Consider the following 16,678-nt stretch of genomic DNA (forward strand, 5'->3'; position numbering starts at 1 on the left):
AGGCTGATTACACAATTAGACATCATTTAAGGTTCTAATGTGTACATTTATTAACTAAATGAAACCGTATGAAGTGACAATTGTTCCACACGCATGCTCTGTGTTTAAACATTGTTGGAAACATTTTGGGATAATGTCAGCACACAGCTCATCAAAAGAGCTAGTTGTCTTGTTGACAAATTGAATACAGACTTCCTACACATTCTGTCTTGAAGTAAACTTGCACAACACGGCGTCCTTCAGTGGCACAAAGTTATTCTCCACTTGGTCTAAAAGGCTGGTTCGCTGCGTCTGATCTCTGCGTTACTCCCACTCCGCCTGAATGAGCAGTTTCTGCAGCACATTGCACAAACAACAACACTATCTCTCATAACTCTGCGTCGACTTCATTTGAAATATTGGGTACTTGGCTCCGATCAATAAAACGAGTTGTGAACAGTGCAAGAAAAATGCGGGGAAGAAATCCCTGACCCCGTGTGTGTTCCTGCTCTGGATGAGCAATAGAGTGGCTGGTAGGTCTGGATGTTCAGTCTGTTTCAACCCCCGGCTCGGCTCCTCTCCTCTCAGGGCAAAGCTGGCTCACTCTAAGGCGCTCTCATCCACGCTCATGTGTTGCTCATTTCAAAAATGTTCAGGTCACATACAAATGTGCCGGATGGTTATTGATTCTCAGCGTTGTAGCTTTCAACAATCGATGATATTCGGGGAGCTTTGATTCAGTTTGTTAGTGGCGGTTAATGCGTTAAGTGTGCACTGAAGGTTGGAAAACAAAGGTTGTGAGGACATATAAAGGATTAAGGAACACACAGCACAGCACAGCACAGCACAGCCTGTGTTTTTGGACTCTTACGCAGCTGCAGCATACTCATTTTTCTGAGTTAAGCACCCAGATAAAAAGTGCAACTCTCAACATTTGAAATCTGATCTGGAGCTTACTAATGGGCTAAAAATCTGAATTTGACCAATATGTGACTTCTGTGTTGGCATCAGACTTTTTGATGACAAATACAATTATATGTTTGTTTCTCTCAGCTTTAGTATTTTCTTTTAACTTTATTCCACCCTTTTATTTTAGCTGTAAACTTTACCACTCATGAGTAATCAGAGGCAAATTATTAGGAGCTGCATAAATACTCATTATCAGTGATTGTGGGTAATTATGTAAATGTGATGGTTGTCTATTTTGTTGCTACTATGTGTAGAGGATGATAAAGTGATATATTTTTAGACCACAATAAGAGAGTATAGATAGGTTTTTTTTTAAAGGAGACATATTGTGCTCATTTTCAGGTTCATGATTTTATTTTGGGTTTCTGCTAGAATTGGTTTACATGCTTTTGGGCTCAGAATCAGCTTTCTCATACTGCTGCAGCACTGTATGCCCTCTCCGTCTGAAACACAGTTTTATCTCCAGTCTTCTTAAGGGCCCCTGCGACTTGATACCCAATCTCCCCTGATTGGTCAACTCACACATGTCTGTGGCAGCACCGCTAACAACAGCAAAGCAGCAGCGCTAAATCCATTCTTATGTGCCAAACTAGCAGTTAGGCACAAATTATGCAAATGTGTGACAGCGATGTAGTGTGATGTCACGAAGTCACGGAATTAAAGCGAGACTACCGACGAGGCGTTTGGGGAGCAGTGTCCTCTCTGGGAGAGAGAAGCTTCTGTAGGTGTGGAGTTTGATCTTTTGACTTTCAAGATCTTTAAATACTTTTTATAACTTTGACTTGAGTCTTTATTTCAAACGTAACGCCAACAGAACAATGTTGAAGCGTTGCTTTCACAGAGACACGTAGAAAACTATGTATGCGCTAAAGTCAGGAACTTCAACATGTGTTGTGGAATTTTGCTGGAAAAGTGGTAAAAATTAGCATGTTCATGTAGGAGTCATGATGTCATCACACAAGACTAGAGCAGATAAATACCTTTGACTACTACAGAGTCATCTGATCCAGGAATTAATCTTGATTGTTCCCTTTCTCACTGAAGACAAGAGCTACATTTAAGTGCATGTTAGTGGCTTTTTTGTCGAGTGTGAAAGGGCTTTCAGTATCAGAAAAAAAAGACCCTAGATGTCTGTCATTTTGACCACACTACTACTAGAATAAGCTAGCGTTAGCATGGACGACAGAAGACAAATAAGTTTTGAAAAAACTTAGAAGACACACACACACACACACACACACACACACACACACACACACACACACTTTGATAGGTTTCTTACCAGATTTTGCTGACACAGCCAGTAGAATTGCTGGAACTTCTGAGACATGAGCAGCTGAGCGCTTCCTACCGCACTTCGGATTTTGCCTAGAACTGAAACGCAGAGACAGCATATCAAGTACAACACACACGGTGCAGTGCCATGCAGTCAATACAGCGCATTCAATAAAATCAATCAATCTTTCAAAGCAACCTCAGTTCAGTCATGTATGAAGCTCTCAGCCGGAAAACACTCACTTTCCTCTGACAGGTCATTCTCCTCAGCTTCTGCCTCCATCTCCTTACACCAGCCCTCAATCCTCTTGGTCTCTGTGTGCAGCAGCTGCATGAACCAGCTCCCGTCCCTCCTCAGGGAGGGGGACGCCCTGCCCGACTCGCCAGACGTGGCCGTGCTATCCCTAGGAGAGGGAGGCTCCAGCTGCCATGTGGCCTCACTGTTAGTCTCCCTGGGGCTGGGTGGTTCAGCAGGGGTACGGTAATCGTCGCGGTAGCTGAAGAGCCCCTGGGTGCGTACGGTCCGCACCGCCCCGTACTGGGTTGGCGTGCTGGGCTCCGAGTGACGCTGGAAGCCCCCGCCGAACTGCAGGCCCTTGTCCTCCATGATGGGGAAGTCCAACTCCATGTCAGCCTGCACAGCCGCAGTCACACTGTTCGAGCGTTTGAACCTGGCCTGTCTGAGGTAGAAAGACGCAGATTAATGCACACACTTATACACACAGGCCACAGTGTTAGATAAGGGCAGAGACAATGGGACTATTGTTCATTAAAGTGAGAGCCGACATCAAAGATAGAGGCTTTTTTAAATGAGCTAAAAATCCCAGAACCATTATCTCACCCTTTCTTGTTGTCCTCCACCTGGATCCCAACGGAGTGGTACTCCCGCAAGCCTTTGCTTTCAGATTCAGAGTCCGTGGCTGCTTCCACCTAATGCGAGGAAATGATACAAACCAAAAGTGCTTCTCATTATGTGAGCTACCGTTCCCCAGTGCTTCTGGGTTTATTGGTTTGGGACTGGACGGAGCACCTTAACGGTACATGGCCTGTCAGAAAGTAAACATTGTAAGATTTATGAGGGGAGCAAAGGCAACAAGACTGGAGAGGTTTCCTGCGGAGGGTTTCTGGTTTCTATGGAAATGAATATGAAAAATGAAGGAAGGTGTCCTGTGTGTTATATTGCGCACTACATTATGTGTTTAAACAGTTAAACCATAAATATTCACGGTTGACTGGAATGTGATATTTGTAATACTGATTTCGCTTTTTAAATGGTACAGGTGGTGAAAACCTCAAATATTACCTGAGTACCAGGATTTGTAAATCAAATGATTTATCACATCAAATATACAGTATATGAAGCAAAAAAGGAAGCAGGAAGGAAGCAACTACACTTTTTCTTATAATAAGTTGTACCTAACATGGGTTTAAAATAATATAATAATATATAGTATGCAGGAATTGGCCACGTGTAAAACTCATACTGACTTGTAATAATAAACGCACACAGAACTGACTGTGAAGTTCCCCTCAGATCTATGATGCATTTCAGCATCTTTCAGCTCCTTGTTTTGATTTTTCATCACGCAGGCTTACTGTTGTGGTTCACTTCCACTGCTCTAATCAGTATCTATTCTGGACACAGACAGATAAAGCTGTCTTATGCTCAAACTGTACTCAGCCTGCCCTGCAGCAAACATGAGACAGCCACATTTAGCAACTAGCTGGTTGGAGCATTTAGCAGCTGAACAGCCAGAGGTTGGCTAACATTAAACAAAAGATAAAAGAAGAGTGAATATTGGACTTCATCAGTTGACCATGAGCATGACTTTCATGCACTGCCTCCAATAAAAAATGAAGACATATTTATTATTTTATTTTCATTGATATATTTATTAATATCTAAATATGCTCAAAACCTGAAAGTTAGGTGCTAGGAATAGATCTTTGTTAGGGCTATATTTAAAGCTGTGTGCCCATAGTTACACAGTGACCGATTAACAACATTAGCGGATATTATGGGACGTGAAGGAGGGATGACAGATGATGATTCAGTCTGCCCCGGCATGGCTGCGATCCTGATCCAGCCTCCCAGGCTCCGAGACTCTTTATCGTCGCCTGCACCGCTCCCCGGAGCCCCATGTTTTACTGTCTTTATGGAAACCCTGTCAGCGCTCACCATTTTTTTCTTTTTTTTTGCTGCACTCTTCTATCTGTCACTTACTCCTCGTGTCACCAATTGCTCATCTCTTTCTAGTTTAATTTCTTTGCTCTTGCAGCTCTCTTTGTCTAGCGTTCACAATTTCCTGTTGGCTTACTGTCACAATCTTTTCCTTTTTTTTTGCTGTCTTAAGCCTTTCTTTGTCTTTTTTTTGTCATTTAAGTGCTTCTTCTTTAGTGCCCACTGAGACTTTTTTCTTTGTGACTATACCAGAAATGGTCTGCAAATCAGAACCTTGACGGTACAGAGTTGCTGCATATGGAGAGAGACTTATGGTTGTTGTGCAACACTTTGGTTTATGACCAAATACCTGCAAAACTAATGACATTCCCCTGGTGGTGATTGGCAAACGTTAGCATGCGAACACGACAAACTAAGATGGTGAACACCTGCTTCACATCAGCATGTTGGCACTATTGTTGTGAGTATGTAACTCTGCTGTGCCTACAGCTTCAAAGAGCTGCTAGAAGATGTAAGATCCCTGCCTTTTCCATCAAAAATGATTCTGTGAGCAATTCTGAAATGTCCATATGAAGCCTTTGGAGTGTATGACATTCATAAATCCTCAGCTCAATGTAGTATCATGACTAAGTCGAAGGCGGGGGCTCAAAATAAGGCGTGCCTCTGCTGTGAGTAAATGTCAACCCTGCCTTTGGTGTGGAGCGGTCAGTATTGAAGCCAGGTAGTGACATTTGTGGAGAGCCATTTTTCTATCCTGTCAGGCCGTTTGGGAGAAGCTGTTAGCGAGGAGGGAGTGAGTGTGGAGCAGCCCGCTGAGGTGACCTCCATTACTTTGTGTTAGAAGCAGAGCAAAGTCCATCTCATGAAAAGAGAATGAGTTTCATGTCTCTGATGGATGAGGACAGGAGAAAGACAAAACGTCCAGGAGGCTGGGAGATTTATGTCCAACAGGCTTACCCACCTGGGAGATGTTTAGGCGTACGTATGTAGAGATACGCTGGTGCGCACACACACACACACACACACACACACACACAGTATAGATACACACACTACGTCGGCAATCACCGTCACAACTTCGGCACAGGTGTGGAAACTGCGAGCATCAGCGAGAAAGTTGAACTGCTGCGCCTTTCATCTGAAGCACACAAACACCACCTGGTGACTTTTTGCAGCCACTGACTGTGTTTAAGGTTAAAAGCTTTGACTTCCACTTTATGCAGCCTCATTATGGCTCCAATTAAAACTTGTTTTGTAAAAAAAAAAAGAGAAAAAAAATCAATCAGCACTTTAGGAAACAAACATGTCTCAGCTTTAGGGGAGCGAAAGGTTATCTTAGGCGACAATAAAAGTCGTCCTTGAGCACAACAGGAAGTCAGGACACGGTCAAAGATCAAAGATTAAAGATGCGTTGACCTCTTGGAAGATAGAGGGTCGGAAAAGGAAATGGCGAATCGATACAGGGGCAGGGTGATTATGCTGCTAGCAGTAGGTGCCGCAGACTGATTGGCCTTGTGATATGATGTCCGTGCAACTGAAGCTGTCTGCAATATTGATAAATCAATATTTTGCAAAGCCCCAAGACATTATTGTCATCATCTCATGACAGTCATGAGTTGCAGCAGGCAATCAACTCAAATGGTGGCTATTAAGTAACTGGCTAGTGACAGTTTGGCTTGCCTGTAAATGCAGCGGTTGACTTCTATGTACACTGCCCGAAGGCAGTATGAGCCAGGATTTTAAACATTTTTGAGTTATTTGGTTTATATTTATTGGCTTTGAAATGTAATAATTTTTGTTTGTTGTATCTCCAAAGGATATTCTTCTGAAAACTAAACTCAGACTAATATCTAATCCGAATCAGAATGTTAATTAGAAAATATTCAATTGTAATCTTGTAGACACTTCCTCTGGAATTTAGCCCAGATAATTAAAGGGGCAATATGTAAGAAATGGCCAGCTGTTGTAGTCATACTTAAATCAAATAGAGGTGAGCATATTTTCAGAATAAGCTAAGTGTAACTGGACTGGGAGCTCTGAGTGTTGGTGTTTACACCGTTAGCACAACAGCTTTGGACAGGGATGGGCCAGGGTTAGCTGGTCAGCATGCTTACTTCTGTAAATATCTCTGCAACACAATACAGTCTCATTATATTCTGTTGATCATTTCAGTTATTTTATTTCACGTTTTCAAGTACATTTTTACAATGCCATTTTATTTCCCAATATGATACTCAATTAAATCCTTCTGTGTACCTTTCTTTAAAAAAATATTTTCATATTCTGTTGTCAGTTTTGTCTTTTTCTGTTAATATCTACTTGCAGTGCTTGCGTTTTCTATTCATTTATAATTTTTTGTCAACCTACTTGTACGGAAAATACCTTGTATGTGAAAACCTAGTTGGCCATAAACCTGCTTCTGATTCCAGTATTCATGTTAAAATGTAGAGAGTAAAAGTAAAAAGCTGTCAGAAAAATAAACACAGACACCTGAAGTACTATAACGGAGTATTTGTACCTCCCACTTCTGGTTGCCAGGACAGGACATTTGTGTCCCTCTTGTGCGTTTCTGTCCATGTAGACCTTTACTGCACCTGCCAAAGGAGGTCACAGACTTGGAAAGCTGCTTTAATCCTCTGTCGCTCTCACTCAGGCACAGACACACACATACGTTTGAATAAATGTCCTTGTTCCCCGGCGACTCCTTCTGTAGAGTCACCATCACTTCCTCTGAACAGTTAGGACTAACAGTACCCTGCTCTTTCTGCTCAACACTTATCTCCTCCACACTCGATTTGATCTGTATTCCCGTACTGTTGGTAATGAATGAGCTAAATCCGAGCTGCATGCATGCTGATCCGGAAAGATGGCGCCCCTGATTCAGCGTCGCCCACCATGAAGTTTGGTGAGGCATGACAATGAGATTTTCATGTCGCGGCCGTGCCTTTTTAAAATTAGCGCTCATCAGAGTGGTTAGGGTCTCCCACGGATCATCCCCGGATAACCGGCTCTGACCCCTAACTCACTGGAAACAGCGACTGTAAGTATGGTGTGTGTGTGTGTGTGTGTGTGTGTGTGTGTGTGTGTGTAAAACATCGGGGAGCAAATGCAATCGCTTGGATGTGAATGCAGGTTTCACAGTAACCTGGTTCCATTAATTTCCTGTGTTTTGTACATGAGAGAGTGAATCGGCGTGTTTACATGAGGCAGGAAATTACTCTGGAACCTGCATTTACATTCAAATGATTTTTTTCTGCAAACACATATTCATCATTTGAAACAAGGCTGGCATTACAGGTATCTGTGATTATTGATGGTGGCTCCGATGCAGGCTGTACTTCAACAGGCCCTGCTGTACAAGCAGCTGAGACAATAGACTTTCTTCATATGTATCTTAGTTTTCATTTTAGTTTTTTTTTGCACATTCAATTTGAGTAATGCATATTCTTTTTTTTGCTGCTTTTATCATTTATTATTTTAATAAATAAGAGAGAGGCTCCGTTTAGAGCAACTGCAAGGAACTTTCACTTTGCTGTCTCTGCAAGATGCATAATGATGAGGTAATGTATCTATTTGTAGCACTCGGACAATTTTAAGGCTCGTCTGACCCGTGTAAGTCTGAATCCGACCTGGTAACAGGCATTAAGAATATCTACATAGAGATAACCAATCTTTTCGATGGCGGTCTTGTTTACTTAGGTGGGTGTTACAGAGGTATCAAAACCAGATTGAGACTGTTTCATAACCAGGTAACGGTGACTTGAAGCTGGTTTAAGTACAGCTAATCAGATCTCTTCTGAAGACAGGCAAAACATGTGATGACCCAACGAACAAATCACTTTAACAGCCTGGGATGGAGGGGTGAAGCGCAAGTGCAATTCAATCAAACTTAGTAGCAGTAATGCCCGGAAATATGTTAGCATTTTTGCGAGTCCTGTCATACGCATTTTTCTTTAAAATGCTTGAAATGAGGTAGTTCTATGTGGTTAAAACAAGCTAAAGATATTTCCATGATTGGAAATAAAATAGAATAAAATGTGTCAGTTCCTAACCCACAATTAAATTCTAAAGCATTTAAATGTCTTTGTTGCTAACCAGTGGCTAAACGGGACTACAGAGGTTATCTGGATAATTTCACGTCATCATGCTGAACACAGGGACTCATTTACTCACGAGTCTGTCCCAACAGGGGGAGTTCAGTTACAAACTACTCTAATTCTAACTGATCAATTTATGGTAAAGTGTGTACAGTACAGTGTAGTAAGACACTTAGTGGGGGTGGTTTTGAAACCATGTGATTGCAAAGTACTTCATTCATAGCCTATGGCTTCTGGTGATCGCATTTAAACTTGAAAAAATCAAAAGTGGCATTCATTTGTGAAGATCATCTTGTGGAACAAAACATCTATCATGAACTTGTGTTTGCAACAGGGCTAATTTCCTGCAATAATCCAAAATCAAATTCAAACATTTCCATAGCCTTTTTGTCAAGAAAACCCGGACGATGCTAACTTTCAGGTTAGCCTGCAAAAACACCTGATCCCTGCAGCAATCTATAGGGGGGCCCATTAAAATATTCACCATAAGACATACAATGTAGATATCTAAAGTAATAGTAATGCTCCATGTAGTGATTTTACAAAGACATTACTCTGTTCCACAGACACGCCAGGTATACACAACACGTGAAGGCTAGTGGGGCTGCTAGAACTAATGTGTTTGAGGCTCTTTTTAATTGCCCCTGTTTCCGGGAAAAAACCTGTTGCCGGATATTCTCTAAATCTGGATGTGATAAACTCAACTCAAACTCAACTTTGAAGGGAACATCATCAGTCACCGGCTGACTCCCTGATGGCAACATCTGATAGTCAATCTCTAACCAAAGGTTTTTTCTTTAAATCACCTGAAAATACACAGCAATTCCCCTTTAAGCTATACTTGACTTAAGATTCTTTAACATCACCCAACAGCCTCCAGAATAGAATGAGAATAATGAAGTGTTCTGCTTCCCCCCCTTCAAATATGTGAGAAGTTTCTCAAGTTCAACTCCACCCTGGACTTAGTAAATTGGACCGTCAGCAGACAAGAGAGTGAGAGTGTGATTTTATGGATTTTTGTGTGGGAAAGAGAATAAAAATTGAGTAAATGGCATGAAAGTATACGGGGGGGTGGGGGGGGATTAATGGAAGAAAGTAAATGTGGATGAGTGGAAATGATGCTAATGAAAAGAGCACAGGGAGGTAAAATGTCTGCTCCTTGTGTACATAGCAAGAGAAAATACCAACTTTCAACCTCTCAAACCCACAAATTGAGTCTGATTTTCTGCTTTGATAAAATACTATAAATGGCTCGGCGGTGATGGTGCGCGCTTTTTACACAGTCCTCGTTCTTTTTTCTGCAGCAGACCCGCAACCTTTAGACAGCCGCTCGAGATCAACAACAACCGGACGTCAGCTAGTGTCAGAGACTGAGGCAGACAAATACAAGATATGATCACAGAGAGTCTGAGGTGGAGATGAAGAGAAAAGGAGAGAAAAGAGCGAGGAAAGGAGAGAGGGAGAGAGAAGAGATTGGAGAGAAATAGATAGGGAGATATAGATACAGTATGTAGAGAGGGAGTGAACGAACCGTGGAGTGTACTACCATTCACTAAAACCTGCTCCAGCATGAGTTGAATCTTAATTGATGGAGTGCAGTAAGATGACTCACTCTCGCTATTTTTAGCTGCTTCAAAGACAGCACTGTTTCTGTGTTGAATATGCGAGTTGTACGAATGTTTGTACTTTTTACGGCTACGATTTCGTGTGAGACAAGACTAACCTGTATCCCTATGGAGGACCGAGGGGTCTTCAAGTACTCCTCGGCCTTGGACACCAGGATGGCCTTGTCGCAGGTGAGCACCGAGCTGTGGCTGTCCGTGGAAGGGTGTCTTTTTCCAGCCATGACACCGGCCGCCTCCATGGCTATGGTCACTGCCTTGGTGCTGTCCAGGCTGTCCGTGGAGTTGTAGAGGGCCCTGCCTGGGCTCAGCCCCAGGCTGAGGCCGTCGGGGGCCCACATCCCACCACGAGGGTGCCTCCCCTCGTGGTAGGCGTCCTGGGTGGACTCGGTGCTGCTCTGGGCTGTGATGGAGATGAGGGGTTTGGAGGTTGTGCGGGGTGGAACTGGTGGAGGGGTCTTCTTGTAGTTGGGTGTGTAGGTGATGGCTGGAAAAAGTGGAAAAAACATAATTATTTGTATGCAAATATCTGAACTCTGCATTAACATTATGATACTATGTACTTTATAAGTATAATTTGCATAATACATTTACATTTTTTTGTGCTTAAATCTTATTTCACCGACAATAAAGCTCAACAGAAAGACATTTTGTCAAGAGAAAACTCAGCGAGAACTCCAAAAGTCCCTTGTTGGCGACCATATTATACAAAATGAACATCATGCTTTGAGTTTAAACTAGCAATTGAGAGAATGAATTCATTAACAAACTGTTTACTGAGATAACAAATCAAGTGAGAAATAAGCTCACATAGAACAATCCTTTCTTTGAAACCAGTGGAGTCATCCGCTGCTGGGTACCAGAAAGAACGCATGTTTAAGGCACTTCTGCATTGGCTTCATGTTTTTGGATCCAGAGGCAGTGTCCATAACTTTTGCAGTCAACGATTTGACATCATGATTAAAAGATTCTATGAAGTTAAGGTTAAAATGACATTGACGGCATAGCCCATTCCCAGTGGCCTCCCACCACATGCACGCCTGCGAGGATCAGGTCATATTCTATAGAGTAATTAATGAAGCCCAAAACAAACAATGTGCTAGTCTGTTTTTCTTTATTTTTGTATATGATTAACTTCCTTAAGGGTGCTGTTTAGCTCAGTTGGTAGAGCAGGCATCCCATGTACAGAGGCTTTGTTCTGGCTGCAGTGGACCCTGGTTTGACTCCTGGCCCGGGGCCCTTTGCTGCATGTCACTCCCCCTCTCTCTCATCCTGCTTCCTGTCACCTCTTCAGCTGGTCTATCAATAATGCTGTGCATTCTAGTTTTTAGCATACGTCACTAAAACAGGAGTACATTGTGAATTTGGGGTGGGGGGGACTATTTCTAGCAGTGAATTAATAAACATTTGGATCCATGGTTAGCATTTTTTAAAGCAGAAAAAAAAAGTGTTTGTGCGATCAACTCAAAATGAATTACAGCACCTATGTTCATGGTAACGGATGGAACATGACACAACACGGTGCAAAGGTCTAGTTCACTGATGTGTTTTTAATTGATATAGGCAATAATGGAACTTGTGGCACTGAGGTTTAAGATATGTCAGGTTATATCCATAAAATATCACCTGATTTTTTTTTCTTCTTTTAAACAGCAATCATCTACAACAATAGCCTCGGGATTTCTGATTGTATTTTTCCTTGTATAAGTGTTTGATTGGTCTAAAATGTAAAATATGTATTTCCCTTTAACATGGTCCATAGTATGTGAATAAGTGTAGACCTCAGCGTATAGCCGTTACATCACAACAAGCTGATTATAGCAAGTCTTTTCTAAAGTTTAAGCAATTAATATAATCTAATTACCTTTCTTTTATCAATTAATGACCTCATAACCCTTAATACATCAAGTTGATTATGATGGGACATTAGGCAGCATCACCATTTGTTTTACAGCTTGGTAAAAAAAAAAAAAAGTAGCTGCTTGCGAAACAGGTGAAGTCATGACAAACTTTGTGAGCTGTTCTTTTCCAGTGTTTGCAGTTTGCTATTGTTGCCGATGCGATCGATCTAAACTGCTGGCTGAGTGAGCGCGTTTTGTCCGGGAGGCGTGTTCGCCTCTTTACCAGTGCAGAAACCTTTCCCTCCTCTTTTGTTCACTTTCAGTGCTCCGATAAGGGAGAGAATGCTTGAAAGCTCAGGCACCATTTAAAAGGTTATGAATGCATTTTTTTTTTTTTTAAATACCGAAAAATTCGATAGAGTAACAGAGAACATCAAAGCCTTCGTGTCACAAGACCGTTCTCAGACATGGACGATGGTGGAAAAAACCCGAGCAGTAATCAACAGAACTCGTGTGTGTGTGTGTGTAAGACCCTGACGAGGAGGTGCAGCCTGACAGCTCTCATCTTCTTATTCTGTCCATTTCATGACAGAAAGAGGGGGATTACTTTCTTTCAAGTGCAAATGAGAATATGGACTTAATCCACACAGAGAGATGGACTGAGGAGCGGGTCATGGACGCCTTCTACGCTTCGACGTGTCTTTATTTCTCGAGCTAGGCTTTGACAGAGAAGCTCACTCAGTGCAGTCACCGCCTGAAACATCCGAAGCTGTGTTTAGTGTGTTCTGATCAAAGCGGAGAGGGTGCCAGGTACCTCGGAGCCAGGAGCAGAAGAAAGAGAGAAGAAACACTGAGTCACGCTGCAGGTTAAGATATGGGTTATCATTTTCTTGACAAAGAGGCGCACCGCGTTGGGCTCAGTGTTTCTGCTTCGGTCTTACAAATGCTTACATCACACGGAGCAATTAGGGGAGTCCTTATGAGACCAACATCGGATCTATTTTGAGTTCTAATGAGCTGCTACCGCCCCCCCAATGCAGGCTCCCAAAAGTTGTGGCGGAGAATTAATAGCGTTTCATCCTAATTGCGTTGCAGCCCGAGCAAGAAAAATTGCAGAACATGGGCATGGTTGTCTAGGACAAGGGGACAAGATTTTAAGAAAGAGCATTGTTCACGGCAAGAATAGAACTCACAATGTCACCTCGAACCCGCTCAAAACACCTTTTGGCCTCTTTCTCACCCCTTATTTTGGCTGTGTTTATAAATAGCAAGATTCGTCTGGTCTATGAAGAGCGTTCTGCTCTGAGGGCCTAATGACTCATGCTGCTGTCCATTCACAAAATGAACTTCTCATGGATGAGGAGACGCATTAGTGTGAAGCAAGGAAGATGGGGACAAGAGAAAAGAGGGAAAAGAGGGAACAGGAGGGGAGCGGATCCGTGCTGGCAGAAACAGAGGATGAGAGTCGGGGGGGGTTCGTGTGAATGTGTGTGTGTGATAGAGAGCAGGATAAATCAGGGAGTGAGGAGAGATCAAGGGAGGAAAGAGATGACCCATTCAGGGGGCATGATTCAGCAGGAGGACCAAAATAGAGCCATTATTAGCCAGCCAGTCGTGCAAAGGGGAGTCATAATTCTTGCTCCCATCTTGGCGGTGGCGGTGTTACTCAGCATTTAGATTTCATCTGAAGTGAACGAAGCCAGCGCTCGTTCGCTCGCTCGCTCTCTCACTCACTCACTCACTCAGTCACTGCTTGAAGCTCATCAGTCTGACATATTTAACTGACCATCACAGTATTACACCACGCCGGGCTGCAAAGTACTGACGTGGTTGAACCGATGCTGGGCGAACAACCGTGCCATCCAGACTCCAAGGCTTACTGTGTGTTCACTGTGGTGGTGTGTTTGGAGTTGGCAATCCCTTTTTGCACCACTAGAGTACAATATCAGCTAAGGTGCATTACTGGGGCCATGTGTTTGAATCGAGATTTTGATTTTAGTTTACTTCAGCAGGGCAGGCCCACACAGACTCTGCAGCTGCCGAACTGCGATGACAGCCGTGCAGATTTTTTCAAAAAAAAAAAAAAATTCTGCTTGTAAAAACCCAAAACATTATAACATCTCCAACTCTGTTGTGCGTGTATGGGACAGTGGTGTGCTGTTTCCAACCTAGTCGGCTGTCAGTGGTGGTCCACTGATGTTTGGTGTGTCTGAGCCCCGAAGGAGGTCAATGAGGTATCTCTAAAGGCAGTTTGAATGTATTCAGTGTGAGGACTCCCTTTAATCTATCTCTCTGTCTCTCATTCTGTCAAACCCACAGACACAAACACAAACACACACACACACACACACACACACACACACACACACACACACACACACACACACACACACACACGAGTACAAACAACTACCCATGTGCCAGTGAGGCTGATTAACGTGAGACACAAAGGCAGTGATTCAACCACTCCATCTCTGTTAGGACCTCTCTATCTATCAGGGCTGGCTTGTATGCTAACATGGGGGTGGGGTGTGGTTGTGGGTGGTGGTGGGGGGGAGTTGAGTGACACGTCGTTAAGAGTCTTTCTTCCCGATTGGATTTATCACTGTAAAGGAAATGCAGCAGTTTGTTTTGCGGCAGGCTTTTAAGGATATGTAAATGATCCGGAGGGAGGGAGAGAGCGGAAGATGGATGGCTAACTCCATTATTGGCACTGTCACAAGTATTTGCAGACGGAAAACAACAAAGAAGTGAATACAAAAAACAGCCAAAAATAGATAAGAAAAACCAGCCAGGGCGAGGCAACGATCAAAGTTATTTTACCGAACCTGGATGGATGGGATGCAAAAGTTTAAAGTTGTCCCGAGCATTGCGATAAATCACTAAGACAGAAAAGCGACAAACAAAAACATCCTCGCCGCAGCATGCATCATTTCAGTGCAAGTCTCTCTTCATCTGTGGATCAAGGACGTTCCTTTGCTCGGCCATAACGCCTCAGATGTTGGACTGCTGTTAAGTCACACTGCCGAGGCCATTTCTCACTGCTGCTGCAGTCACTTATTGAGACACTCCCCTGCTGTTGCTCCTGGCGGCACACTGAATAGCATCTGCATGTCACCAGTTAGATGCATGTCACTGTAGCCTTAACCTCACCCTTCATGGAAACAAATCAGCCTCTTGTCGACCAGACAGATCGCTAAAATGCACAGCCGAGGCTAATATTAGAAACATCCTAGGGGTGGTGCGTGTGTGTGTGCATGTGTGTGCGCACTTCTGTGATACTGCAGACTTTCGGGGAGAGATGTTGGAAGGCAGGTTTCAGAAAACAACGCCATCATAAATATGTCAAGCGGCAGCGTAGAGAGCACTTTTAACAATTGAGCTCTGTCATGACTACAGTCTCTGCTGAACAAAGGAGGATGGTTTAGAGTAGAGGTGCAGAGCAGGTGTAGCCGAGCAACTGCGTCCTCCAGTCAATCCGGCTGCTACAGAGGCAAACAATGAACAATGAAACAATGAAACCTAAAATATATATGTGGTAAAAGAACGTAAGGGGAGGACAGTGACCATTGGTAAATATGCATTAATACAGACGTCAAATTCATTTGAAAAGACGTTATTTACACCCTCTTTAAAGTTGAAATCTTGTATGGAGCTGTATGGAGCCCTTTTCTGTTATTTTTTGGTTGTATATTTCATATTCCCCATCAGCTTCAGTTGTTTAGGGGAATGCTGCAACGCTGTTTTGCTGTTAAGCTCCATAAATGTCTTGCGGACTACCAAACTTCACCCAACTCTCCATCCACATAGGCGTGAGTAGACAATAACAGAATTTTCATTTGCAGGTGAACTTTTCCTTTAACAGTGACTTGCCACAGGACAACACATGTTCCCTTAAAATAATATCCCTAACAGTGAAATGGAGCAATGGAGGATTCCCCAGGTGGCAGGTTTACCTGGGGTTTGCTGGGGAGTCCGATCAATAGTGCAGGTGGAGGGGAGGCAGAACTGGATCCCTGAAAACAAGGGAGTGGGGTGGATATTCAGAAAAGTGGGCATTGCTGCCCTAACACAGTGCAATCTATTTACAATACACAATGCATATGCACACTGGATCCAGGGTGCAACTGCAGACTATGAAGATCAGATGACCAAATCAGTCCTTTTGGAAAAATCTAAATAAAGGACATTTCCTAAAAATGAGTGACTAGAAAGTCCATGTTTCAGGAGAGACCTTGATCAGAGACTGACTGAGGTAATTGTGAGCAGGGTGCTCTAGGCTTTCAGACAAATACTGTTTCTTAACCAATGCTGTTTGTTGTTCCCCTTTTTTTCTTTTCATCTTTGAATGCGCACTAGAATTATACATCACTAATGTTCATTATAAACCACTTTCAGACAGACACAGTGACCTGTGTGCATCATCTGACCCGGCTTCATGACCCTGCACCCATCATGATTTTTACCACTCAACTGAAATGGCTACACTCTTGGTCCATGACCAACTGTAGCAAAGAGATTCCAGAAAGTCATTACAGCAACCAGTTTTGATGAAATGAAAGCTGAATCCCATCAAGGTCTAGTGCAACTCTGAAATTTAACAGTAGTGTGTACTGAAGGACAGTTGCAGTTTTGCTTGAAATAGAGACATTACTTAAGATCAAATTAAATGCTATGTTCTTATTCATATCAGCCTTTGTGGTTTATGATAAA

At 42.9% G+C, this 16,678-nt stretch overlaps 1 protein-coding gene across 4 annotated transcripts in view; it reads right to left on the bottom strand.

The window, feature by feature from the left end:
• The window catches only part of dlgap2a (discs, large (Drosophila) homolog-associated protein 2a), a 174,405-nt gene that overhangs the window by 3,985 nt on the left and 153,742 nt on the right, over window positions 1-16,678 (bottom strand). For all 4 annotated transcript variants that reach the window (XM_037071440.1, XM_037071444.1, XM_037071443.1 and 1 more), the window contains 5 exons: window positions 15,922-15,981; window positions 10,226-10,611; window positions 3,065-3,153; window positions 2,467-2,903; window positions 2,231-2,322 (listed from right to left, as the gene is read on the bottom strand). In XM_037071440.1, coding sequence (XP_036927335.1) covers window positions 2,231-2,322; window positions 2,467-2,903; window positions 3,065-3,153; window positions 10,226-10,611; window positions 15,922-15,981 — 1,064 coding nt within the window. The remainder of the gene's footprint in view (window positions 1-2,230; window positions 2,323-2,466; window positions 2,904-3,064; window positions 3,154-10,225; window positions 10,612-15,921; window positions 15,982-16,678) is intronic.

Source organism: Acanthopagrus latus, chromosome 16, assembly GCF_904848185.1.
Source record: "Acanthopagrus latus isolate v.2019 chromosome 16, fAcaLat1.1, whole genome shotgun sequence".
NCBI lineage: Eukaryota > Metazoa > Chordata > Actinopteri > Spariformes > Sparidae > Acanthopagrus > Acanthopagrus latus.